This window comes from Pseudorca crassidens, chromosome 2 (assembly GCF_039906515.1).
Source record: "Pseudorca crassidens isolate mPseCra1 chromosome 2, mPseCra1.hap1, whole genome shotgun sequence".
In the NCBI taxonomy this organism is placed as follows: Eukaryota; Metazoa; Chordata; class Mammalia; order Artiodactyla; family Delphinidae; genus Pseudorca; species Pseudorca crassidens.
Window position 1 is genome coordinate 112,325,615 of NC_090297.1, and position 27,449 is coordinate 112,353,063.

The 27,449-nt window shown below is 44.4% G+C and overlaps 2 protein-coding genes across 12 annotated transcripts in view; one reads left to right on the forward strand and one right to left on the reverse strand.

Annotated features, from left to right (window-relative positions):
- Window positions 1–4,808, reverse strand: part of GON4L (gon-4 like) — an 87,366-nt gene extending 82,558 nt beyond the window's left edge. For 7 of the 9 annotated variants that reach the window (XM_067728095.1, XM_067728093.1, XM_067728097.1 and 4 more), the window contains exons 1-2: window positions 4,731–4,808; window positions 2,390–2,920 (exon numbers count right to left, since the gene is read on the reverse strand). In XM_067728095.1, coding sequence (XP_067584196.1) covers window positions 2,390–2,894 — 505 coding nt within the window. In that variant the 5' untranslated portion in view covers window positions 2,895–2,920; window positions 4,731–4,808. The other 2 variants (XM_067728091.1, XM_067728098.1) reach the window with 2 other exon arrangements.
- Window positions 4,809–6,422: 1,614 nt separating this feature from the next.
- SYT11 (synaptotagmin 11) lies at window positions 6,423–27,027 on the forward strand. Of its 3 annotated transcripts, none has more exons than XM_067728132.1 (4): window positions 6,423–6,726; window positions 12,864–13,681; window positions 22,178–22,298; window positions 23,819–27,027. In XM_067728132.1, the coding sequence occupies exons 1-4, from the start codon at window positions 6,693–6,695 to the stop codon at window positions 24,127–24,129; spliced, it is 1,284 nt and encodes a 427-aa protein (XP_067584233.1). In that variant the 5' UTR covers window positions 6,423–6,692; the 3' UTR covers window positions 24,130–27,027. The 3 variants fall into 3 exon arrangements, with proteins under 3 accessions (XP_067584233.1, XP_067584232.1, XP_067584231.1); XM_067728131.1 differs by having other exon boundaries at window positions 22,181–22,301; XM_067728130.1 differs by having other exon boundaries at window positions 6,425–6,726; window positions 22,178–22,301.
- Window positions 27,028–27,449: the final 422 nt, after the last annotated feature.

The window sequence follows — 27,449 nt, forward strand, 5'->3', positions numbered from 1 at the left end:
AACAACTTCAAATTGATAACATGAAAATAATTAGCTGAAAACTGTAAAAACCAACTTAATTTTAAGCTGAAATCTGCCTAAATCATTTTTAGAAGGCAAAGAAAGGAAAAAACGGCTTAAGCTGAAATCAGGGTCCATAAATCAATTTTAAAAGAACAATTAAAATTCTATGAGAATAAACATCAATATAGAGAAAGGTTTAATCACTAGCAGCTGCAATCTAGAAACATGATTTAACAGTGTATATCAATTATAACACAATGCTGACACTTCAAAATAACCTAGATGTTTTTTCTGTTTTCTTCCCCCACATAATCATAATAAAAAAACCAAAATGTCACTTAAAAGAAAGCAAAACAACGAAAAGAATATGCACTAAATTATAACAGTAATTACTCTGAGCAGTAAGATTATGGGTGATTTTTATTCTCTTCTTTCAACTTTTCAATATTTTCCAAAACGCACATGTACGAATTTTCAATCTTCCTTCTTTCCTCCTTTCTGCTTTTTATGTGACATTTCTATTTGGCTGAAAAAAGTTACTTGGGGGGCAAAAAGGAGTCATAATGTACTTCTTTTAGTGGTATTACTTGTATATACAGCTAACTGAAGTACAAGGTGGGAGAATCAACGGGGTAGTAGTATTACAGATAATCCTAAAAAATAAATGTTTATTTATCTACACTTGGATATTTGCAAACTGACCACTGAAAATATCTCTAGATTCCACTCCTCAATAGGTGAGTGACTTTGAACCCCTACTTAATTTTACATTCCTTCTCTAGCACTTTAATCCTGCATCTTCCTCCATTTCCTCCTGTCTTCATATCACTAATACAACCTAGCCAAGGAAAAAGTTCCATAGTCTTGCCGCCCCCTCTAGCGATTTCCATTCTCCCATGGCACAAATTATTACTGGGGCTTTCATCCCTCCCTCTTTAATGCCATCATTTGATTTCCTTTTTCTAAAAGACTCTCCTAAATCTACTCTCAAAGATCATCAACCTTTAAATGTAATATTTTCTCAGGCATCACTGTATCTCCTTTGTCACTAAATTTTAAATGATGTATCTGTTCTTAACACTCTCCTCCCTCCTTGACTTCCACCATTACTTCTCCAGTTTTCCCTTCTCTGTCATCTTCTTCCATGCTCCTTTCCATGAAGAAGAACCACAATTAACACTTTTCTAGTCCTACCTCTTACCAACTGAGATTGAGAACACTCCAATCTCAATTTTCTATTTTTCCTTGATGGCACCTCACACTCCATATATCTAAAGCTGAACTCATTTCAACCCCCTCAAATACCTTCCTCGTGAAGGCATGCTTCACCATCCCCAAGTCCAGTTATCTTAAACGGTATCAGTCTCTGAGTAATATTAATTCTTTCTTTGTAATGTCTCTGAGATATACCCTTTCTTCTCTATCCTTACTGCCAACATCCTACACCAATAATTTATACAGTCTCAAGGGCATAGCAGCATGGCTCTGTATAGTAATCTGGATCTATCCTTTCTATCTGAAGCCCTGCTACCCTCCCACACAAACACAGCACTTCTACGTGTTTGTAGAAAATGCTATTCTGCCTCCACTCCTTCACCCCAATCCGTCCAATCCTATCAATCCAAGTTCTGATTTCAAAAATCCTAATTACTTGTACCACACTAGCACTTAATCACATAGTATCTTAAACTGCTCCAAATGAATTATCCATAATTCATTTGGAGCAGTGTCTTGTCTTCCCAACTAGACTGTAAGCTTTCTGAGGTCAGAACTATGCCTTCTGCTTCTTTTGTTTATTGGCTATAACCTTCAGGAAAAGTTGAAACACTTAAGTGTGAGAAACAAACCCCTTCACAATCTAAACACAATCTACCACTCTGAAGATATCTCTCACTACCTCTTCTGCCTCTGCCTCTCTGCCTCTGCCCAGACTGTTCTTGGCCTAAGATACTCCATGCCACCAGTCCATCAAACCACAACTCATCCTTCAAGTCCTAAGGGTTATGTCACCTCTGTAGATGCAGGCAGCAGTCTCTCCCTTTAAGCCACTGCCCCTCCTCAAGGCCCACTTCATAAATACTCACCAAATCACAAAAGGCCATACATAGTTTATCCCTCCAGAAATGATGAAAAGATAAGAGAAAGGAAAGAAAAGGATACAGAAGATGATCCAGGAAATGGCAGAGGAGAAGAAAGTTTCCACCCATTCATAACGTTCAACGCTGACCCTTACAAGCACCACAGCTCCAATTCCATAGCAAATCAGCATCCTCTTTCAGAAACGCTATTTTGTAAAGGCACTGCAGAGAGTGCGATGACAACAGCAAAGGCAATGGCAAGCTGGTACTGACAAGGAAAATGTAACCTAAGACCTTCCATATCTTACCTCCTTCTTCCTTGAATTCTTCACTAGGATCTCCTGAAAAAGGCTCCTTTGCGATAAGATGATCACCTCTGTCTTCTTGAGCAAGTGACCCAGGCCTGAGTGTAATTTTCTTCCCTCTCCTTGAACTAGTGGCCTGGAGTTTTCCTTTACCAATGTGTATATTTAGGGGCTGGGAAGACTCCAAGGAAGGTAGGGTGATTCCCTGAGAGATGGCCACATCGACAGCTTCTACAACTGGTGTATTTGTGTCCTGGGTGAGCATCCCAGAGCTCAAAGATGGGTCCTCCATACCAAGCTGACTTCCTGCATCCTGCACAGACTGCACTTCAAGGCCAGCTGCTCTGCCATAACTTGGACCCCAGGACACTGACACTGACCCCAGGTCTTTAACTTGGTCAGATTCTGGTTTAACAGCTGACTCTAGGTCTAAGTCATCTTCCTCCTGGTTGCCCTGATGCTGTGGGGACTCTGTCAATGTAGTTCTTCTCTTCTTACAGGGCAACATTTTGCAAGTCCCACTTCTGTTCCATCCTGAAAGGATAAAGGCAAGTTCTTATCACCTTCCTATTAATTAATGATAATAACATTTCCTCAAATCTTTTCACTTATTCATGTTCAATCATCAACACGGTACTTTACACCAAATGCACAATGTCCCATTAGGTGGAAGGTGAGAGACAGTGTTAGACTGCCTGAGTTCAAATCCTAACTCTATTACTGATTAGTGTGTTATCTTGGCTGAGTGACTTAACCTCTCCAAACTTTGGTTTCCTCAACTGTAAAAAAAAAATAATTGTTCTCACCTCATGCAGTTGTTATAAGAATTAAATAGTAAGTGATTAGTGTTAGTTGTTATTATTACAATCAGCGAGGCAAAATAACGTGATGCTGAAAGCAAACTGTGGAGTCAAGCTTCTCTCCAGCTTTGTGACCTTGCATAAGTTACTTAAACTGAATCTCAGTTTCTTCAGCTATAAAATGAAATAAAAATAGCACCTACATCATTAGATAGTAATTTCTTAGATCAATAAATGTTTGCTATTGTTGCTTTCATAAACAGGTATTTCCATTAACAGAAACAATCCAAAAGCAAAGTGTGGTTGTTTAAAAAGGTTAGACTATATTAACAGAAATTTTGTGTTGAAAACAAGAAAGAGATTCCTAACTGTTCTCTATGTTACTTCTGGACTCTTGGCTTCAATTCCAATTATCATACTTTAATGGCAACACTAACCTAAAGTGGACGGTATCTTCTCTTATGTTCGCATAGCAGCTATTTGCAAACCTCTTTTTTCATACTTACCACTTTTATGATTGCTTCTTGTCTCCTTCCCACCATCCTGCCCCAAAACAATGTGCTTTTTGAGGGAAAGGACTCTTTGCAGCTAGTATGCCTAGTACTCAGCAGTATCTGCCCTATTGTAGATACTCAATAAATGTTCCTCGAATGAATGAATGAAAGAGTGTGTGAACTTCCTATTCTGTGCTTATTCTATGCATCTTGGATCAAGAGCATTATATGGAAACTGACTGCATCTTTCTACCCCAAAAAAACTTTATTCTCAATACAACAGGTCCAAGAATAGAATAATCTCCCTCCTGTTACAGTGAGTTCTTCATCACTGACAATGTTGAAGCAAGGCCTGAACGCCCATCTACCAGGGGACTAGATGAAAGCGTGGACTAGAGGACTGCAAAATAAAGTTTTAAGAGTCTCAACTATAAGGTTAGTTTTAAACCTCCTTAATTCAGTTTCTCCAGGACACTAGGAGAGATTCCCCCACCCATGCCAAATCAACTAATGTCCTTATCTTGATAATTAAAGTTCAATAAACACCTGAAGATTTCGCTGATAAGGGAATGGAAAGAGAGAATGAAAGGGAGTGGGATTAGTACAGGCGAGTCTTATATTTCAGATAAATTACTGAGGTCCAAAAAAGGAGGAAAAAAGAAAAAAAAGAAAGGCAGCTACTATTCAAAGTCAGCAGCGTGCAGGGATCAGCTCCGGCACTTCAAAGGCAGCAGAGGCTCTAAAGAGCTCCCCCCGCTTTGGGAACTGCCGTCAGACCGACAGTAAATGAATGCAAATCCGGAGGCAGGCCCAGCGCGGACCCCTCCTGGGAAAAGATTTCACAAAGGGGTCCTAACTGCGCTTTTGACCTCGCCGCCGAGCGCTGGCCCAAGTCCCCACTCCCAGCTACACGCCTTCACTCCCCTACCTCTGTCACGCACCCCGCACCAGCCCTCAGACCCGACCGCCTTAGCCTGGACATCCTTCGCCCGGACGTCCAGCTCCCACCTGCCTCTTCCCGCCCCACGGTACACGACCCAGTACCCTCACCAGCCTGCCCGATCCCGCGGAAACTCAGCTTCGGTACCACCGGAAGTCAGCCAACGTCAGTGACTGACGTGCGCGCCCCCGAGTCGCGGTGCGCGGAGTCAGGGCATCAAGGAGCATGCGCCAACCACAGGTGCCATCTTATTTTAGGGCAGAAAGAAGCCAAAGGGCTAGTATGTCCGTTGTTGGCAAAAAAATTTAAAGGCAATACCTCGCTTTCTCTGTCCATGGAGCTATCCTACACAAAACAAAACTGGGGGTTAAGGTTCAGTGGTTTAAGTTGACAATTAATCCTTCTCGCCTCTAGACACCTGGAATACAGGACCAAGGAAATGGAGAATTCATAAAATTCCAGAAAGAGGAATCACTGGGTTACAAATAGTGCAGTTTCCTGAATAAAGCTAAGGCAGTCTTGGACTCAATCCATAGTAATTATTCATATCTGTATAATACTCTGCTTACAAAATGCTTTCACCTACGTTATCAAAGGTGATTTTTTTTTTAATCTTCACAATAAATCCTATGGGACAATGGTATTATTATACCTTCCAATTTACACAGGACAAATTTTTGGCTCAGCTGGGTAAGTGATTTCACAAAGATACACAGCTATCAGAAGGAATCAGGTATCCTGACTCTAGCTTCTAATGCATTAATCCAGTGTCCAGGAAGGTGCCTGGGGAATAGTCGATGTCCAATAAATTCAATACATGTGTTTTGAATGAATAACTTCTGGAACTGTTCTTTCCTCTTTTCTACAAGGACAGAGCGTCAAAGCTGAAAAAATACATTCAACTCTCTCACCTTACAGGTGAACCATCAACAAATATTTATGCATTTAAATAATTTATTTGACCTGATTCTGTCTGTAAACAGAATCCGACAGGATGAAAGTATCCACAGCCAAAAATGATGAACTTGATGTAATCATGGAGATAACCGCCAGTAGTCTGACTCTTAGGTGAATCATTCTAACTCTTCCAAATGTCAAGGAAATCTCTAGAAGCTTGGAGTTTCACTCGTGTCCTGCTTTTGAAACTACAGAATACACAGATCTGTTGGTTTGCTCGCTGGCGCGCTCTCTCTCTCTCTCTCTCTCTCTCTCTCTCTCTCTCACTCACTCACTTCCCTAAGCAGTTCTAAGCACTTGAAGCTTTTGGAAGAGAAATATCCAACACTGATTAACTTTAGCACTCTTTTTTACTCTTTTTTAAAAACAGCTTCAATTTACACATCACAGAATCCATCCGTTTTACTTATACAATTAAATTATTTTCAGTAAATTTTCAGAGTTGTGAAACCAACACCAGGTTTGGTCTTTAATCAGAGCTTCTGAAGTTTAAGAAAGTTTCCATAATAATCTTTAGTGGTCTCAGAAACGCATAACAATAAAGGCAACTACTACTGAAATGCAGGCAATATAGAATTTTATTTTTCCAAAATCCTGCCAGAACATTCTGCTGCTATATTAAGCCAAGGGAACCGGAATCACAAGATCTAGGGGATCTCATACGGTAAAGTACCTACACTTGTCCTTAGGCCTCGGGGTTTTAGCCTTACAGACCCACAGCCCATCAGTAGGCGGGGTCTCATTCTCGGGAAATCTTGGCGATGGGAGGGGTGCCCTCCCAGAGATCTTCCGGAAAAGGGCGGGGCTTGCCTTCCGGAACTTTTCGGACAGAGGCGGAGTCTTCTGCCGAGGGCCGTTCGGAGGAAGGCGGGGCCTACCTCGCATCAGGACCAGTCTGGCTGCACCTGCTTCCTTAGCTCAGAGCATCCCTGGAGCATCTTAAGAGGCGACCGCAGCTGGCAACCAGAGACCAGATCGTCGCAGGAGGCGTCCGCCAGATACCTTCCCCTTCTCCTGACCTAGCGCTCTGCAGCGGCGGCCTCCGTACTGACCGGAGGTCCCAGAGTTGTCTGACCATTGCAAAAGCATTTATAGCAATAGCCTCTGATTACGACATGGCTGAGATCACCAATATCCGACCTAGCTTTGGTAAGTAGAATCTGGCAAACTAAGCCTGGGGTAGGTGAAACCGTTGCAAAGCCAAGGGAGCCCAGCAGCTGGGCAGAGCGTGAAGCCCAGACCAGGGCCTTCAAGTGCCAGCCCCTCTAGAATCAGGCCTGTGGTGGTGGGTAGAATCGGGCCTACTGTGGTGGGTAGCAGGCAGTGTACGGCACCCGAACTTAAGCTATGGGCTGCACGGGCTGAGAAGGCCAGAGCCACACCGAGGGTGGGGAGGTCCAGGATGCTAAAACCTTGTATGGTGCGCTGTCAGCACTGCTGGAGGTGAGAAGCAGAGAGCTTGAGGAGGATGTGAACCCCACCTTCTGGGGGAGGAGAGGTGAGGTAGCCCGAGCCCTCCCCCTTGGGGCACGCAGGGCGGTGCCCCTTCCTCCCCCTCCCACTCCTCAGGCCTGCGGGGGAGGGAGGTGGCAAGGGAGATGGGGCATCAAGATGGCAGCTTGGGGACTGTGGGCTGTGTGGCTGGCAGCCAGGGGAGGCGGCGGCCTCTGGGGAAAGAGGGGTGCGGGGGTGGGGAGCAAAAAGGAAGCCACTCCTTAAGCCGGTCAGCTGGATGCTGGGGCTAGGAGGAAACGTGAACCCTGCAATTTCTATTCTGCATCGTAATGATGGGATCCGTCCGTAGCTACCAAATGGCGCTTGGCGCTGCTGGGCTGGGGGATGACGTGATGTCTATTTCTGGGCCTCCTGGCAGCGCCTAGGCTCTTCTTCCCAGGCCTTTGTTCCCTGTTTCCCTAGGCTGGCTTTTCAAAAAGGGGGACTCACCCGCGCTGGTGCTGGCGGGGGCCCGATCCAGGCCGGAGGGGGAGGGGCGAAAAAGGCAGAGCCCGGGGAGGCCGCTTTGTGTACCAGAGAAAGCATTACGTCATCTCAGAGCTGCTGGTCCCCGACCCAACCCCACGGGCTCCAAGATCAGTTACACTCCCTGGAGCAGAGTGGGGTAGAAAATAGGGAAGCAGATGGGAAAGAAAAGCTCTAGAAGCGAGTTTTTCCTCTGGGGGATTCCTCCAAAATGTGCTAGGGTAGCAAACTTCCTGTGCTATGCTTTGCTGGCTCCAAAATAAAAAAGAATTACCTTGTTTCTCCCTCAGTTCTATCCCAGTTTGTATGGGAGAAGCCAGTGAGAGTTGCTGTCAGCCTAGGGTTCCTCCTTTTCCCTTAAGAGATTCTATCCCTCAGACAATCCAGAAGGTTTGAGCATCCAGACTCCAGTGTTTAGGGTGGGGCCACAATCCACCTAGGAAATGGCTTTTCTCACTCCCAAGTAAAAGGTTTATGGAAATGAACAGAACCCAGTGTGCTCTATCCCCTCAATGCCAGGAAGAAGACATCAGATCAGAGAAAGTATACAGACGACAGATCACACCCATTTACTACTTGTTTGCACTGATTCTCTAAGGCTAAATCTTGATTATATTTCTTTCTTCCACTTCACCTTCTGCATTTTTATTCTTTGAGTCCTAAATTTCCAAAATAGATGTCCCTTTTGTCATCACATGAGCACCTCATGATTTTTCTTCTTGCTCTTTCTTTTTCTTCTTATGCCTTCTTTCCAACATATTCTTTTCTTTTAATTGCAGTTCCAGAGTCCTTGGAAAGTTAGATGCTGTAGAGGGAATGTTAGTGGAAAAAGAAATTATCAGGCCCTTACATACTACATTTTATTTAATCCTTACAAATATCCTCAAGTGTATTCATTATTATATATATTTGCTAGATGAGGAAACTGAGGCTAAGGGAGATAAAATAACTTGGCTAAAGTAAAACAAACTAGTTAGGGTAGTGCTAGGATTTAAACCAATTTCCAGTTGATGCCAAAGTTCATTCTCATTTTACTGTGTCACGCTGGCCTACTTGACAGGGAAAAGCTATTTTAGCAAAGGAAGTGTCAATAAGCAGGGCTGGTCAGAGACTGAGAGAATTGGACAACGCCCAGATGTGTCTTGCAGATCTTTAAATCCATACAGAGGATCTCCTCTACAGAGAACTGCCACTTCTGACTTTTTCACATCGCACAGAGCACTTCATTTCAAACTCCCTAGCCCTTGAGAGATTCACCAAGCCAACACTCAATTATCCATGACCTTGGAGGACAGAAGGAGCAAGCAGCATGGGTCACTGCAATTTACTACTACTTGAAAACACTCACTTCAGCTTTTAGTTCCAACTTCCTTTTCCCACCAAGCTTTTGACTAAAGCTAGACAATATCTCTGATTTTTCTAGTTCACTGTCTTGGGGGTGGGGGGAGAGAGGCAGGGGTTAACAAATACTAAAATGAAGAAGACAGTAGGACAAAAGTGGGAAACAAGGCGGAGGAGATCGCCTAGGTAATTCACAAGTGGATTCATCCATTTCTCTTTTTTTCCTTCTCTATCCTCCTGAAAGATGAAAATCCTTCTTCTTCTCTTTTACCTGCTCCACCTCTATTTTCTAGCAATAAAAGTTGAGGCACTGTAAGCAACAGTGGGGATCTCTCAAGATCACAGAGTAAATCTATGGTAGAGCCAAAAGGATCACTCAGATGTCTCCCATCCCAGGCCTTTAGATTCCCTTTCAAATCATTCTCAAAAATATACTTGTCTTGGTAGTTCCCTGCTTTTCTCTTCTCATAGAGACAATCAATATTCAGTTTTACTAATCGGTAGCAAGCAATTTTCAGGAAGTCCCTCATGGGTGAATGGAGAGCCACTTTTTCAAATTGTGCCTATTCTGATTGACAACTGAACCCAATCAATTGTTCAAGCAAATATTTACTGAGCTCCTGTTAGATGCAAGAGATTCAGGGATTCAAAAATGAACAGGGTGTTGTTTCTGCCCACTCTCAAGGTGCTTACAGCTAAGGCTGCTCCCAATTTGTGAAACCTCTCCCTAACAGCTTTTATTTCACTTGATACTCTGAAAATAAATGCTGTTATTATTCAGTATGGCCATGGACACAGCCACCTTGGTTTACTTTGTTAAATGCCTTTACTCCTAATCTATATTAATATTTCAAAATGTAACCACTTCTTTTCTTACCTGGTCCCAACTTCCATAGAACCATGGAATGTTTGAGGTAGAAAGAATTTCAGAGACGTTTATTCCAATCCTCATTAAAGAAATCTTTTTCAGAATATGCCTGGGCTTCCCTGGTGGCGCAGTGGTTGAGAGTCCGCCTGCCGATGCAGGGGACACGGGTTCGTGCCCCGGTCCGGGAAGATCCCACATGCCGCGGAGCGGCTGGGCCCGTGAGCCATGGCCGCTGAACCTGCGCGTCCAGAGCCTGTGCTCCGCAATGGGAGAGGCCACAACAGTGAGAGGCCTGTGTACCGCAAAAAAAATATATATATATATATGCCTGACTAAGGTGATCCAATCTCTGAAAGTTTTCAAATGGAGATTCACTGCCTCCTGAAGCCATCTGGGCCACTGAGAGGCAGTTCTAACAATAATTTGATTCTTTTCATTGAGTCAGAATCTGTCTTCCTGTAGCCTGTACATGCTCATGTTAGACCTGCCCTCCAAAGTAAAATCCCATCAGACCTTCTTCCAGCAAAACGCCTTAAGTAATTGAAGAACGTTATTATTCCCAGACCCCTCAGCTCCAGTTCCTTCAATCTCTCCTCACTTGATATGGTTTCCAGGCCCTCTACTATCCTGCTTATCCATAATGTAGAGACATTCTGGTGTCAGATAGACCAGGGTTTAAATCCCATCACTGCCATTTGCTACTATGTGGCCTAGTGTAGATCTGAGTCCCCAGCTTCCTCAATTGTAAAGTGGGGATATTAATGGTACCTATTCAATGAGTTATTTGTTTCGGAGAGAAAAGTCTCTAACATGATGCCTGGCAGGGATATCACAAAGGTACACAAAAAATAGCAATTTTTATTCTTGTCAGTACTAGATAGAATACTCCATATGTGTCGTGACCAGTGCAGATGAAATTATACTACCGCTCCTGTGATCTGGACATTGCACTGATAATATAAGTTAGAATCAGCCTAATTATACTCCAAGATTTTTGTCATCTAAACTACTAAGTTATTTTTACTCACACTCATCAAGTAAGGTCTCTCATTGCCTATCAATAGGTTTTGAAGGGCAAATAGAATTTTACATTTATCCCTGTTATGTGTAATAATATTGACCTCATCCTGTTTTTCCAATCTGTGGAAGCTGTTTTTTATTTTTTATTGAGGTATAGTTGATTTACAATATTGTGTTAGTTTCTGATGTACAGAATAGTGATTTGATTATATATTTTCTATATAAAAGAATGTTCTTTTTCATATTCTTTTCTATTATGGTTTCTTACAGGATATTGAATATAGTTTCCTGTGCTATATAGTAGAATCTTGTTGTTTATCTCTTTTACATATAGTAGTTTGTATCTGCTAATCCCAAACTCCTAAAGTGGAAGCTGTTTTGAATTGACTAATTCATTTGAACACTTACTATGTGCCACATGGTTCTAGGACCTGGGAATACAGCAGTGAACAAAACAGTCACTATTCTTGTTACACTTACCTAGTGAGGGAAGACAGACAACTATATGTCAGGGGTAATAAGTGCTATGAAGAAAAATAAAGCAGGGTAAACGGGATATCATCTTACTTGGAGCAGTCAGGAAATGCTTCTCTGATAAGATGAAGTTTGGAACAGAGGCCTTCAGTGAGTGAGACCATGAGCCAGGCATATACTTGGTGAAAGGATGTTCTAGGAAGAATCTGGAATATGCTAAAATCACATTTATTTCCTTATTTCCCCTGCCCTACCCAAGACTTACCCTAATGAGTAGTATGGATAACTATAGGCCTTATCTAGATCTTTAAGCCTAAACCCAGCTTGGCTTCAGTGAACTTAAGGGGGAGGAAATCCCCAAACCTAATTATCTAAGTCAGGGGCCCGATTTGTGCAGGAAAAGACAAGACTAGAGGAGGGGAAGGAAAAAAATCTGTTTCTGTTTAGTTATTTGTTTACTTAACAAATATATATTAAGTACCTGTTAGGTGTTTTTAGTGCTGAGGATACAGAAATGAGCTAAACAGACACAATTCTTGTCCTTATGAAACTTACATTCTAGTGAAGACAGACAATAAATAGTAAAATTATATGTGTGTGTGTATATATATTCTTATGTATATGTGTGTGCCTGTGTATGTTTGTGTGTGTGTGTGTGTATGTGTGTGAGAGAGAGAGAGAGAGAGAAGCATGACAAGACATGTAGAGAAAATTAAGCAGGGCCAGGAAGTGTGGGTCTCAGGGGTGGAAAAGTTTACACTTTTAAATAGGGTGGTCAGGGAAAACCTTACTAAGAAGGTGACAAGGTCTGACATTTTCCACAGTCCCTATTTCTCCCTATTTAAAATACTTGTATTTCATACTAAAAGATTTTATTATTTTATCTTAAAACACAAGTATTTTAATTATTTTATTTTATTATTTTATCTTAAAATACAAGTATTTTAAATACCTGGGAGCTGAAATTTGGAACATATTTCAAGTACTTAGACGCAGAGTTCTTCTACTTCTCACCACCCACCTACTTTTATCACCCTTGGGCACCCTACCAAAACCATCCAAAATCAACCCCACATCCTTCTACCCTACCTGTCAGTCAGTCCACACAAGCCCACTGTTGCAAACCCTGTGCTGGATGCTGTGGACTATCCTCCTGAAACCAGACACAGTTCATACCCTTGTGTAACAGTTGAGGTAAATGGGTTCTCCTGTAAAAAGGTGACCTATAACACCTTAGTCGACCTGTAGCCGACCTATAGGGCGGCTTTATGTGAAACACAAATCAATATGAGCAAACCATAAGTGCTGAGGGAAGGCCAAGAAAAGAACAGGCAGTCAGGTGGGGCACTTCAGGGGAGGCTTTCCAGAGAAGATAAGTATTTCATCCATGTTTGGTGGAAAGGAAGAGCCGTGGATTGGTTGGAGAGGATGGGTGAGGGAATCTCCAAGAGAGGGGAGAAGTTCATAAGCCCAGATGAGCAAGTTTTGCTTTGGAGACTAGGTTACAGATTAGCTTGGCTCCAGCCAGAAGCACTAAGCAGGGGTGCAATGGGCAGGGGTTGAGGTCCACCTGCCTTGACACGTCTCTGGTCTCCACCTTCAGATGTGTCGCCAGTGGTCGCTGGCCTCATCGGGGCCTCTGTGCTGGTGGTGTGTGTCTCGGTGACCGTCTTTGTCTGGACATGCTGCCACCAGCAGGCAGAGAAGAAGCACAAGAACCCACCATACAAGTTTATTCATATGCTCAAAGGCATCAGCATATACCCAGAGACCCTCAGCAACAAGAAGAAAATCATCAAAGTGCGGAGAGACAAAGATGGCCCTGCGAGAGAAGGTGGACGCGGGAACATGTTGGTGGACGCAGCAGAGGCTGGCCTGCTGGGCCAAGACAAGGGTCCTAGCTCTGGATCTTGTATAGACCAATTACCCATCAAAGTGGACTATGGGGAAGAACTGAGGAGCCCCATTGCGAGCCTGACCCCCGGGGAGAGCAAAACCACTTCTCCATCATCTCCAGAGGAGGATGTCATGCTAGGATCCCTCACCTTCTCAGTGGACTATAACTTCCCAAAAAAAGCCCTGGTGGTGACAATCCAGGAGGCTCATGGGCTGCCAGTGATGGATGACCAAACCCAGGGCTCTGACCCCTACATCAAAATGACCATCCTTCCCGACAAGCGGCATCGGGTGAAGACCAGAGTGCTGCGGAAGACCCTGGACCCTGTGTTTGACGAGACCTTCACCTTCTATGGCATCCCATACAGCCAGCTTCAGGACCTGGTACTGCACTTCCTCGTCCTCAGCTTTGACCGCTTCTCCCGGGATGACGTCATTGGGGAGGTCATGGTGCCGTTGGCTGGAGTAGACCCCAGCACAGGCAAGGTACAGCTGACCAGGGACATCATCAAAAGGAACATCCAGGTGAGGAGGAAGAGTGTGTTGGGGAGGGATGGTAGGTTGGGGGAGAGAAGGGGACAAGTGGGAGGGGAGGGATGAGATGGATGGCAAAGAGGGGCTGTAGAGAGGAAGCTCTTGGCTGTCAAGGATAAGCAGTGGTCAAAGTAAGACAGAGAACCTGGCAGGTTAGGTCTCCTCCAAGAAGCAACTTCATGAGGAGAGAAGGGCAGGTAGCTTCTGAAATTTCACTTAGCGGTTGGCATCCTGATGCTGCATCCAGCTTGCTTGGAGCGGGCTGGCTCACCAGTCACAGACCCATCACTTCAGGGATAAGGGGGCTAATTTCTAATCCAAAATGTGTTATCTTCCTCTAGTGAACTTATTTCTCACAGCTGAGAAACTGTGAAATCAGTAATTTTCCCTTCGGCTTCCCTTTCCCAACCCAAATATAGAGATGTAAGTAGTATCATCTGTATGACTTTTAACCATTTTATAAATGAAACTTAACTGCTTCACCCTTTGGGCCCCTTACCCAGGCCCAAACCTTTGCCACAGATACTTCTCTCCCCGTTCCTCCTCTCCTCCTTGTTTGCATTAGAAGGGGGATGAGAGCCCTCCATCCTGCCTCCTCTCCACTGGGCCAGCATTGGCTCTTGAGTTATTTCAGGGATGCAAGAACTGTAACCCCCAGCCCCACTAGTTCATTTCCTCCTCAATCTGGGAGGCGTGTAGCTCTGTGGTTCAGCACGAGGGCTCTGGATTCAGACTGCCTGGCTTCACCTTCCAGCTCACCACTCTGCAACTGTGTGCTGTGGATGAGTTACTTAACTCTTCTAAGCTTCTATTTCCCCATCTGTAAAATGGAGCTGATAATATTGCCTTCCTTATGGGTTATGAGGATCCAATAAGATAATGTACCTGGCATACCATTGCCCTTATGTAGCTTTCACTTCAGTGGAGGAGAAATACAAAAAAATCTTGGCAATTATCACATAGTGAGTATGGTAGGTGCTATGAAAGAAGTTGTTGAAATTTTACACTTAGAGTTTCATTCCTTTTTCAGGATTTACCATAAGGAGTTAATAGCAAGGACTTTGAAGTCAGACCTGAGTTTGAATCTAAATGCTACCCGTTAAGTGACCTTGAGCAAGCTGCTTAAATTCTCTAAGTCTCAGTTTCTTACAGGAATTAAGATGATGAATTTACATAATCCCTAGCCCATAGTAAACCTTCAATAAATGGGAACCATGATTATTATTACTATTATTATTTCTATTATTAATAAAGTTTGATCCCTGGGAGAGATATATGATTTGTAGGTATTTATATTTTGTTTTGACAAAGTGAAGGAGGAAGACAAGGGAGGCCTGGATCAGTGGAGAAGAGGGTAGAAGGTTCAGAAAGGATATCAGGGCCACTAAAATCAACTGCACTTTTCCCAGAAACAGCTCTGCCTGTAGATGCCTTACTGATCTCTTACTGCCTTCTTCAGCTGCCATCCCACGCCAGACTCAGTGGGGAGGCAGGAGGCTCAGGACTGGAAGGAGGCTTCCAGGCCAGCAGGGCTGAGTGTGCAGTGAGCTCCCAGAAACAAGGTTTGGCCACTGCTGAAGGGCACTGTGCAGTGCCAGGCTGGGGAGGGGAGGGGAGGCAGGAAGTGGCTCCCTCTGAACGTGTGTTCTTACCCCCTCTGCTGTGTAGGCGCCTGTCCCACTGCAGCCAGCCCAGCCATGCCATTGCCCAGAGAACCACTGTTGCCACGTGGTCCACTCAGCTCTACCTCACAGGGGCCGGGGGAGTCCAAACATTTCAAAGACCATTAGAGGCATTTGGTCAGGGCATAAACACTGGTCTGTTGCCAGGATACAATGAGACATCCCCGAGTCCAAGACAGCAAGAGTTCTTATATCCTCTGAGGTTGGAGTCAGAAGGCCTGGACAGAAGCTGCAGTAGTGACCTGTCTCATCTCCCTGCATCCCTTCCCCTCTCCTTGCATTTCTTTTCCTCCAGATTCTGCCAACCGCTCCCCTGATTCCTGACTCCCCTTTATAGCAGCTCCAGTGCTCTACTTCCTGCCTTCATCTAGCTCTCCTTGCAGGGTGGTTCTTTCCCAGCACAGCCTTCGCTGGAGCACCAGCCTGGTAAATCCACCAACTAGCTGGACTCCTTCAGACAGCTCATGCAGTCGCAGCCCACGGCTGACTGTGGAGGATGGCTCTGTACCAAGCTGCAGCTGGGAAGACACTGGCAAGGAAAGGGACTGATTGGGGCTGGGAACAAAACAGCCTCAAATCCAGGACACTGGGCAGGGAGCACAGACAATGGCATTTGCTAAACTGCCCGGGGCTCTTGGGGAGAGCCAAGCTTCTTTCCACTTTATTAACACCCTTCAGGAGGGATAAGCTGGGGCTGGGATCCTGAGCAACGCCCTGAGCCAATCCTGAGCCAATCCCCTGGAAGAGGCTCCAGACAGGACACCCAGAGCCCCTGCAACACCACCCCAGAGCCTTGCAGCCTCCCAGGTGTCCTAAGCCTGTTTTCCCCAACCAGTGCCAGTGGGTAGAGCTGTGTTCCATCCTGGGTCGTGGCTGTCATCTCTCTAGTCACTCGTCCCCCTGATTCCCTAGCAGTACAGCCTCAAAATGTCTACCCTAAACCCTCCCTACTGTAGCCAAGAACCTGCCCTTTCTGGATCTCCCCATATGGCTCATCAGTTAGAGCTGCTTTGGACTATTCCACACTGTCTGTAAAGAGCTCTTTCTGGTCTGGGTAAGGTACCCCCTTATAATAATGGAGCCAAATGTTCCCGGGCGGAGACTGGTGAGAACTGCATTTCTCTAGACAACCACCCACCCCTAACTGCATTTCCTGACCTTTAGCAGAAAATTCAGCTCTTGTCCTTTCCGTTATTACAGTCCACTGCAGTCCAGTTGAAGAAGCCCTGGACTGGTCATGATTTCTGATTCTGTCCATTTCACTGACTAATTCTGGGCAAGCAGTTACCTACTCGGCCTCAGTCTCCCTCTAGGCTGGATCACGAAGGCTAATGGATTGACTCTGTGAGAGTACTCAGCTCTTAGGAATATACAGAAAGATATAAGAAGCATTAAAAATTAACACTCAATTATTAATGAAAAAAGTTCACAGTATAAACTCTATAATGCCCAAAACTCTCTGAGTTGGACTTTAGAACTGGATTTTTTTTTAAGTGGCAGCTTTTTTTTTTTTCCTAGTATTTTATTCAGATAGAAATAAAAAAGTGAATTTACATTCCCATAATACATCCCCCACAAGGAGAAGGGGGGTGGTTCAGCGAGGGCTGGGGTTAAAGAAGAGACAGTGGGAAAGAAGTGATTTACAAGGTGGATAATAGAGAGTTGTTAGACTCCTAATTTCTTCAGGTCACTGTTTCCCAAACCATTTCCTGTCTTTCTACTACCAGATTGGTGTTCATGACCTGGGACAATGGTCATGGGAATGATAGGATTCTTAGAATCTCAGATTTACAAGAGACCTTGGAGTTCATCCAGTCTAGTCAAAAGGGACTGAAAAGAGAGAAAGAAAAAGGAATGTCAGTTATCCAGGAACAATAAAGAAAATTGCTATGTAAACTAAGTAAATAAATAAAACCACACACACAAAAAAGAAAGCTATATTTGTGTATTGGGGAGAAGACAAGGAGGGATGTGATTGAATGTTGAGGTTTTTGTTTCTTTTGTTTTCTCATGACTGTGATTTATGTGTAGCCCTGAGAACTTCTAGCCCCAATGAAGGTTTATTGAGGACGCATGAGTCCTCCTCTTTGCAAAGATACTGTGGCTAGAAAAATCACTGTGGGCGGGGCCCTGCTAATTATAAGAAATAGACTTATCCCTCGCCTAAGTATTTCCTTCAGCTGAACGTCTTCTTTAGGACCACTGCTCTTGTTCCTCTTTTCCACGGAGTGAGAAAGGATCCCGCTCTCTGAGAGCAAAGCCTCCCAGCTCTGTCAGGCATGGATAAAACCCTTTCTCCCCCTTGTCCTTCTGCTCGCCTGCCCCCCAACAGGGTCTTTACCTCACTAGGCCAAGGGGCTGGGAAACAGAGTTCGCTCCCAGCCCTTGACAAAGAGCCCTTGACAAAGAGTCATTGACAATGCCGCTTGGAATGGCAATTGGGTGGAAAGAGAAGGGGAGGGGGGAGGGGGAGACTTGAAACTCCAGGCCTTCAATGCAGAATGGAATGGCATTCAGGTGGTGTTGTGGCTGCAGACTTGGGCATCACAAAGGGGCAGCTGAATGGGGATGGGCGTTCTCCCCACGTAAAACGGCCAAAGATGAAGGGTGGGGGGGATCAGATGGAGAACAGTTGTCTGAGGAGTGATTTTAGGGGAGGAAATTATTGTGAAGGTAACCAGAAGTTGTCCACCTTCCCAACGAACTAAGGAAGGGGCACGGGATTTAAATTAGGATGATTTTGCTACAATGGATGATTTAGGAAACAGTTTTTTTTTTTTTTGAAACAGAGTTTTAAATAAATAACCAGAAAACCTAAGTATAATCTTGTACTCAATGTTATTTTTACAAATAAAACTCTTTTTTTTTTTAACATTCTTTTGTTTTTAATATTTATGTAGTTTAGCTGCACAGGGTCTTAGCTGGGGCACGCAGGATCTTTTAGGTGCAGCATGCAGGCTCTTAGTTGTGGCATGTATGTGGGGTGTAGTCCCCCTGCATTGGGAGCACAGGGTCCTACCCACTGGACCACCAGGGAAGTCCCCAAGATTGCATATTTAACATTTAGATACCAATATTCAAGGATGGTCCCAGAGATAGATATCAAAACTAGTTAACATTTCATTATTCATGGAAATGGAGGGGAGCAGTGGCCCAAATAATCCAGAAGTTCTTTCTAGATCAGCACTATCTACTGGATGCTATGATGGTGGAGATGTTCTATATCTGCACTGTCCAGTATGGTAGCCACCGGCCACATGTGGATACTGAGCACTTGAAATATGGCCAGCGTGATTGAGAAACTAAAATTTTAATTTTATTTCATTTTAATGAATTAAAATTTAAATAGACACATGTAGCTAGCGCCTACTGTATTGGGCAGGCCAGTTGTGAATGTTTTAGAAGGCATTTAATTTTCTTTTTCGTGAGGGATTACTTTCCTGATGCCATTTGGATGTGGCTGATAGTAAAAATGAGTTTACCTTCTCTGACTGCGTTCTGACTCGTCAAAAGGAAGCAGCCCAGAAGTATACTGGCTGGCAAGGGCAACCAGCCTGTGATTGTACACTGGCTGAGGGTACTTCCCATGGATATAGTCAAGAGCCGGCTATATGTTAGGGGTAAGGAAAAGATGTGGGGCTTCAATCTAGCAGAGAATACCATGGACATCTTTTTCAAAGTCTATTTTCTTTTGTACTTCAATTTCAAAAGCTAATGGCTAAGTTTAACATTCAGTCACATTCAGTACCCTACGAGAGACATTTCCATATGGTCCTGGTATGAAATATAGCCTCAAGAACTTTTTTAAGCCAAATGGAAATATTATCACAGGTCATTCCTCGAGGTGACTTAAGACTTATAATCAGAGCATCAACTATTAGGGTTTTTCACTGATGAGCTAATTAAATTATTTACTGCTGTTGTTCTTTACTGCACCAGACACACCTGAGCAGGCAGTGCACTAGCCCATGAGCTTCTGGAGGGTAGGGGTCTTCTTTGTGCATCATTTCAGCCCTAGCTGCTAGCAGAGTGCCCGGCACTTAGTGAGTGCACAGCAAGTCATTTTGGTGGGTATGTGGCGTATGTAAGGCTGGTGGTCAGTTTGGTCTATTTTTGTTCAATCTAAGAATTCTCAAGTAGGTGACATTCCTTTGGGGCTATGAAGAATACAAGGAATAGGAGTTGATAGTGGAGGAATGATTTGGTCTCGAAATTTTTTTTTTTTTGTCTCAAATTTAACTTATTATGTCCTAAAGTCCTCCTATCCCACCTCCTTTTGTTTTCTTTATCCCAGCCTCATCCCTGCTTCCTAAGCTAGAAACACAAGAAATAGCCCTCCATCTCTTCCCTCTCCCCTATATTTTCATCCAATTAGCTGCCCCAACCCAGAAAATCCTGACAATTCTTCCTGAGACATATCCTACCCCAGGTCCATCTCCTCTGCCACAGCCCTGGTTCCAGGCCTCATCATTTCTTCCCTAGCCTGTTGCAGCAGCCTCTTAACTGAGCTTTCTGACTTTGGTCTTTCTCTACTTTAGTTCCTTCTCTAGCTTTCACTCATATTATTATTAATATACTAACAACAACAATAACTGTCGCACCTATGCCTACAGACCTCCTCTTGCCTGGGTGCTGCGGCTGGCTCTGCTGTTTGGTTAGCTCATCCCCACTGCCCTTCACCTTCGCCTGACCCACCTCTCTGGGTTCCTGGCCCGTCCTTCCTGCCAGCACCCCAACATCAGGCACACTCTCTCCTCTCAGCATTCTCTGAACACAGCCTACCCTTTCAGCACCCAAAGACTTTGTACTGGCCATTCTGCCGCCCTGCCCCACGGGATCTTGTCTCTGCCCGTTGCCTGTGTCTCTTACTCACCCACCATCAACTCAGCCCAGACGTCAGCTGGCAAAGCCTCCACCTGAATCTCTCAACAGCACTGAGGAATTTTTTTTTTTTGGCTGCGCCACGTGACCTGTAGGATGTTAGTTCCATGACCAGGGATTGAACCCAGGCCCTCAGCAGTGAGAGTGCAGACCTAGCCACTGGACCGCCAGGGAATTTCCAGGCTTCTCACTTTTCTGACAAGTAAACATGTTTGTTTACATCTCTTGTCTCTTCTAGTGCGTGATAAGCTCCTTGGGAGCAAGAACTGAGTCCTATCAGTTCTGAATCCCCAGCACCTGGCATGTAATTAGTATCCAAATGTTTTTTTTTAATATATATATAAATTTATTTATTTGTTTTTGGCTGTGTTGGGTCTTCATTGCTGCGCGCGGGCTTTCTCTAGTTGCAGCGAGGGGGGGCTACTCTTCATTGCAGTGCGCAGGCTTCTCATTGCGGTGGCTTCTCTTGTGGCAGACCACGGGCTCTAGGCGCGTGAGCTTCAATAGTTGTGGCACGTGGGCTCAGTAGTTATGGCTCACGGGCTCTAGAGCACAGGCTCAGTAGTTGTGGCACACGGGCTTTATTGCTCCGTGGCATGTGGGATCTTCCCGGACCAGGGATCGAACCCGTATCCCCTGCATTGGCGGGCAGATTCTTAACCACTGTGCCACCAGGGAAGTCCTCCAAATATTATTTAAAATGTTCTTGGAGGACTGGAGGTTTTTTTTTTTTCTTTCAAGCTCAAAATAGAGCCTAGCATAAAATTTCAAAGTGGGGAAACAAAGTTATAGGTGGCTGGAGAAGACACTCTGAAGGTCATACACTGGGGCAGGCGGAGCAGGTGTGGATATTCACCTTGTGAAATGGAGGCACAGGCTTCAGAAAGTTCAGGGACTTGCCCAGGGCCAGCTGGTGAGTAATTGGCCAAGTTACTCAAACTTAAGTTTCCTGTCTCCCACTATACAGTCTTCAAAACTTTTTTTATGGCAAGAACTGAATGAGGGACTTCCATGGAGGTGCAGTGGTTAAGAATCCACCTGCCAATGCAGGGGACATGGGTTCCATCCCTGGTCCAGGAAGATCCATGCCGTGGAACAACTAATCCCGTGCACCACAACTACTGAGCCTGCGCTCTAGAGCCCACGTGCCACAACTACTGAGCCCGTGTGCCACAACTACTGAAGCCTACGCGCCTAGAGCCCGTGCTCCACAACAAGAGAAGCCACCGCAATAAGAAGCCCACGCACCGTTATGAAGAGTAGCCCCCGCTCGCTGCAACTAGAGAAAGCCCGTGCACAGCAGCGAGGACCCAACACAGCCAAAAATTAAAATAAATAAATAAATTTGTTAGGGGTAAGGAAAAGATGTGGGGTTTCAATCTATCAGAGAATACCATGAACATCTTTTTTAAAGTCTATTTTCTTTTGTACTTCAATTTCAAAAGCTAATGGCTAAGTTTAAAGTTCAGTCACATTCAGTACCCTACGAGAGACATTTCCATATGCTCCCGGTATGAAAAAAAAATTTTTTTTAAAAAGAACTGAATGAGAGAATAGGAGAGAATGCACATCTCTGGTACACACTGTGTGCCAGGCACTGTGGTGTTTTACAAATTCTAAATTATCGAATCCTCTTACTAATCCTGGGAAGTTGGGACTATTTTTATTGCCATTTTATAGATGAGGAAGTGGAAGTAGCTTGTCCCAGGTCAGACAGATGAGAAGTAGAGTCAGGATTTGAATCCAGGCCTGTCTGGCTTCAGAGTCTGCGCTCCTAAATACTAGGCTATGCTGTCTCTCCCTGCAAATGATTTTATTTAGTATCAGGATTATGATGAGAACATTTCCTTTTTCCTCCGCATGCTTTCTGTGCTGTGGCCTGCTCCCTCTGCCGGGATTCTCACCTGCTCTTTCTTCTCCCCAGAAGTGCATTAGCAGAGGGGAACTCCAGGTGTCTCTGTCATATCAGCCTGTGGCACAAAGAATGACAGTGGTGGTCCTCAAAGCCAGACACTTGCCGAAGATGGATATCACCGGTCTCTCAGGTAGCAGCTATTTACTTCAACCTATTTCTTTTTTCTCTTTTTTTTTTACATTTGTTTTAATTGGAGTATATTTGCTTTACAATGTTGTGTTAGTTTCTACTACACAGCAAAGTGAATCAGCTGTACGTATACATGTATCCCCTCTTTTTTTGGATTTCCTTCCCGTTTAGGTCACCACAGAGCACTGAGTAGAGTTCCCTGTGCTATACAGCAGGCCCCCATTAACTATCTACTTTATACATAGTATCAATAGTGTATATATGTCAATCCCACTCTCCCAATTCATCCCCCTCCCTTCCCCTCTTGGTGTCCATACATCTGTTCTCTATGTCTTTGTCTCTATTTCTTCTTTGCAAATAAGACCTAGATGAGTCTATACCAATTTTTTCAGATTCCACATATATGCGTTAATATACAATATTTGTTTTTCTCTTTCTGACCCACCCCACTCTGCATGACAGTCTCTAGGTCCATCCACGTCTCTACAGATGACCCAATTTCATTCCTTTTTATGGCTAACATTCCATCATATACACGTACCACATCCTCTTCATCCATTCCTCTGTTGATGGGCATTTAGGCTGTTTCCATGTCCTGGCTATTGTAAATAGTGCTGCAATGAACAGTGGGGTGCATGTGTCCCTTTGAATTATGGTTCTCTCAGGGTATATGCCCAGTAGTGGGACCGCTGGGTCACATGGTAGTTCTATTTTTAGTTTTCCAAGGAAGCTCCGTACCATTCTCCATAGTGGCTGCATCAATTCACATTCCTACCAACAGTGCAAGAGGGTTCGCTTTTCTCCACACCCTTCCCAGCGTTTATTGTTTGTAGATTTTGTGATGATGGCCATTCTGACCGGTGTGAGGTGATATCTCATTGTAGTTTTGATTTGCATTTCTCTGATAATTTGTGATGTTGAGCATGTTTTCATGTGTTTGTACTTCAACCTATTTCTATCTGTCCGTGCCCCACCCACCGCTGCCCCTTGCCTGTGACGCAGACACCCCCTCTCCACCTTTCAGGACCCCTGGCACCTCTCATTGTCCACCCATTCCTCCCTCTGTCTACATTCTCTTCCTGATGAATGTAGCTGGGAAGGTGCTTTGGTTAAGCAAATTGGGCTTCTACATTTGGCGAGGTATCCTCAGTGCTATGCATGCCTGCTGGGTGCTGTGCCCTCGTTCCAGGTGAGACTCCGCAACAAGCCTGCAGGCTTTGTTAGTCCCTGTGCCCTTTAAAATGCTTCTTGGTGTCGTGGGCTTTCTTTGGCCCTGACTCGAGGTGGCTGTTCTGTTCCATGCCTGCCTGGTTTCCTTGGCCCCTTGTCCAGGTGGGCAGACGTGTACCCAGTCAGTGTACACTTAGTGTGCAATCACTAAAGACCACACGGGGTGGGGGATGGGACACCAAGGAGATGAACAGCAGAAGCCCCTCCTCCCCAACCGGAAGCCACCATTGTATAGGAGAGGACTGTGTCATAGGCCTGTCTCCCTTTTTCTGATCTCTTTGGGGGCCCCAGATCCTTATGTCAAGGTGAACGTCTACTACGGCAGAAAGCGCATTGCCAAGAAGAAAACCCATGTGAAGAAGTGCACTTTGAACCCAGTCTTCAACGAGTCTTTCATCTACGACATCCCCACTGACCTCCTGCCCGACATCAGCATTGAGTTCCTTGTCATCGACTTCGATCGCACCACCAAGAACGAGGTGGTGGGGAGGCTGATCCTGGGGGCGCACAGTGTCACAGTCAGCGGTGCTGAACACTGGAGAGAGGTCTGCGAGAGCCCCCGCAAGCCCGTGGCCAAGTGGCACAGTCTGAGCGAGTACTAATCCTCTTCTCCTTGCCTCTAACCCCAGGGCCGGGCTGGGCAGGGACGTGGTGGGGAGAGAGATAAACAGAGAGAAGTGGACTCAAAACCTCATTTTAGCTGTAGAAGAAAATTTCTTACAAAACCAACCCCACAAAGAACACCCCACATGACCACAGCTGCAGATCAGTTCTTAGCGATGATGATTTTTCTCCTTTGCAAGGCACTAGGAAATCCCTTTTTTTTTCTTTTTTTATGGGGGAAAAAAAGAGAGGGAAAGACCTCTACAAGTCTATATATAAAAATGTAACCTTATACTTGCATGTCTAATACAAACTGAAGAAATTAGCCTAACTGCCAACATCAAGGTACAGATTTTAATCCATGAAAATTGTGTTTTGTGCCGAATTGTATTTGCTGACTACCTGAAATTGGTCTCTTTTTACTGGGCTTCTCTAGAGTTATTTTCACTCCCCACCTCTGTGGAAGAATCTTTTGCTCTTGTAAAACCTCATGTTTTTATCATCCCCATCTTTTCTCCCTGTTACCTCTTACATTTCTGCTCTTTGACTGAGCGCAAGGTCCAGAGGTCTGTAGTAGGCCAAGAAACAAAGGTGGAACGGATAAGGCAGGGTTTGCAGGAGAAAGAGTACTTGCGAAATGAGGTATGTTTGTTATTAGCTCTCCTGCTATGAATGGGTAAAAGGCAGTCCTTGATTAATTTGTGATCAAGTACACAAAGACATCAGACTTTTAGGTAGAATTTGGGTTTACAAAACTAGATGACTTGTCTAAAAAGAGCTTTGGTGACTTCAAATTCAGCTACAGGATAGTACCAATGAATACATCCAGCTGATCCCCAAATGTAGGTATGAAGACAAGGAAAGGAAAATGAGATGACTGCCATCTCCCTTTGTAACTGTGTCTGGAAGGACAGCCATTCGTTGGTTGATGGTTTAGAAATCATCAGAGTTTTGAAGGATTAAACTGGCCTTTGTTTTTCCAGAAATGCTGAAAACTGAGAAGCTTTAAAGTCTTCTTAAGTAGCTTAGATGAGGTTAGTTTTGCTTTATAAGGAAAAGGGACTTCAGAAATTATTCTTTCTCTTTAAATTTTTCAATCATGGCTCTTAAAAATAACTAAATGAGTACCTGTGACTAAATTAGTAATAAAGATAACTTGGACTTTTTCGGAACATCCTTTCCCTGAAAACAAAGTGCTTAGTTCTTAGGACTTCTGAATCTCAAGATAATATGAAGGTATGGGTAACCACAGAGTTCAATCCTCCTCTGCCAGTGGACAATAGAGGTTGAGAGAGATTCAGCCTCTTGCTGGGATTAGAATTCACATCTCCTTATTCCTAGACCAGCCATGTCTCTTAGAGTTGAGACTTTTCAGATGGCAGAGACTTCACTGACAATAAGTAAGCCTGGATAGGCAGCAGATATTTTTGCCAGCCTGAAAAGGAACTCAAATAAGCAGCAGCTTGAACCAAGGCCTGAAAGATTATCCAAGATTGAAATTCCACATTCATACAAGAACATCACTATCTGACTTGCTTCTGAGAAGGGAGTTGAAGAGCTGAGTCTCCGTGGAGAGTGGTGATGTTGCCTTTGACATTCCCTTAACTCTGTGGATTTAAAACCAATCTGTTCCCCGCCCACCCCCCATTCTTTTTTTTTTTTAACCTGGATTCTTGACAATGCAGAGCAGCAGTTCTGAGCAGGCACAAAGCCCACTCTCTGTTCTTGTCCCTGTCATCCCACATCCCCCATAATCTGACTCACAATCTCATCATCAGTTGGGTTCACACCACCAGTCTCTATCCAACACTCCATGGAATGTAAATACTGTATCATACGTAGAAGAAAATAATTTTTGTTTTCTAAAAATGCATTTTGAGATAGTTTCATGTAAATCTGACAGGAGCACTCTGAAGCCCCATTAGGAAAAATTTTAAATGGTTCCTCTTCATCGCCTTAATGTCTAAAGATCAGAAATCGCTGAGCAACCCGCTTTTGTTTCCTTCCCAGAAACAATGCAAAGCAACAGGTGGAGATAGTCTGGCCTTTGCCCTGCTGTGTGTGCCTCTGTAGCTCCTCCTGACATAAGTCTGGGAAAGCAGCCTCACCCAACTCCTCTCTTCCCCACCTCCTTGTAGCTTTATTCCTTGCATTCTTTGGGTCTACTGAGCAGTGGGTGGTGAGGTGGCAGGGAAGGAACCAGTAGTTCTGTAGCCTGGGAGCTGCCTCGGTGTCTTTCTCAGAAAAATGGCAAAGAGGCAGACAGTACAGGGTTCCTCCCTCCTACCTCAGGCCTGATCCATCGTGCCCTTGACTTTGCTGTCCCAAAGTTTCTTAGCTGGCTTTGGCTTTCACATGTGTTCCACCCAGAGCTAACGGATAAGGGTGGAGGAGGAATGCCTACTCCTAAGAGTCAGTTAAAAGACAAGAGAGTCACATTCTAGCTTTTGCACAAGGCACTCATGGTCAGGAATAGGTTAGGGAATGGTCACTTCTGATTTTCCAAGAGTCAGTCCTTCTCTGCTGATATCTTGATTCCTTTGGGAAGACAAGAGTTTTTCTTAATAACAGAAGTCCCTTTTATGAGTTAGTCCTTCCTTCAGTTCTTCTCAGTGGAGCACAGCCAAGATGTACATGTTCATGAGTGGTGCTCTGGATGTGCAAACAGATAGAACTGGCTCATGGGACAGGGGCGGCTTGCTCAGGAGAGGGAATAATGCAAGTCCTTTTTCTTGGAAGGCTTTTATTATGGCCACGATAGTGACATTGCCCTCACCATGCTCCTTCTCTGATGTGGTCGTCTTTCTTTACCTTGTGTCTTCTCTTGTAAAAATGAAACTCAAAAATAAAATAAACGTGTCAAATTAAAAAAAAAAAAAAACGAAAAAAACGAAAAAGCTAACATGAATTGTGTGAAACTGCATAATGCTGTAACGCTAACCTACAATATGTAATGCTATCTTGTATGTTGAATTTGTTAATGCACCACACAAGTGCAGAATAAAGACTGATTCACATTAAATAGGCCCGGTGACATCAGCATGATTTTCTTGGAAGCTGGATGACTATGAATGATGTGAACATTCAGACTCCAATAGGATATACTAGGGCATGTTCTCCAAAGCGTGGCCTCAGACCACCTGATTCAGAATCATCTGGGACACTGGTTAAAACATGCAGATTCCAGGCTCCAGACTGACAGTCCTTTTTCTAGTCCTTCTGTTTTCCTCTTAAAATGTAATATTTAAGATCATAACCACCAGAGAGAGAGAGGATGGCTTTTAGTGCTGAGAATTAGTCTGCCCCTTTCATTGGAAAT

Bases quoted from the DNA above. Each gene is read 5' to 3' on its own strand.
- SYT11 (XM_067728130.1), top strand. From the start codon at position 6,693: ATGGCTGAGATCACCAATATCCGACCTAGCTTTG. The intron at 6,727-12,863 runs GTAAGTAGAATC...CTCCACCTTCAG, and splicing joins CAATATCCGACCTAGCTTTG to ATGTGTCGCCAGTGGTCGCT. The intron at 13,682-22,177 runs GTGAGGAGGAAG...TCTTCTCCCCAG, and splicing joins TCATCAAAAGGAACATCCAG to AAGTGCATTAGCAGAGGGGA.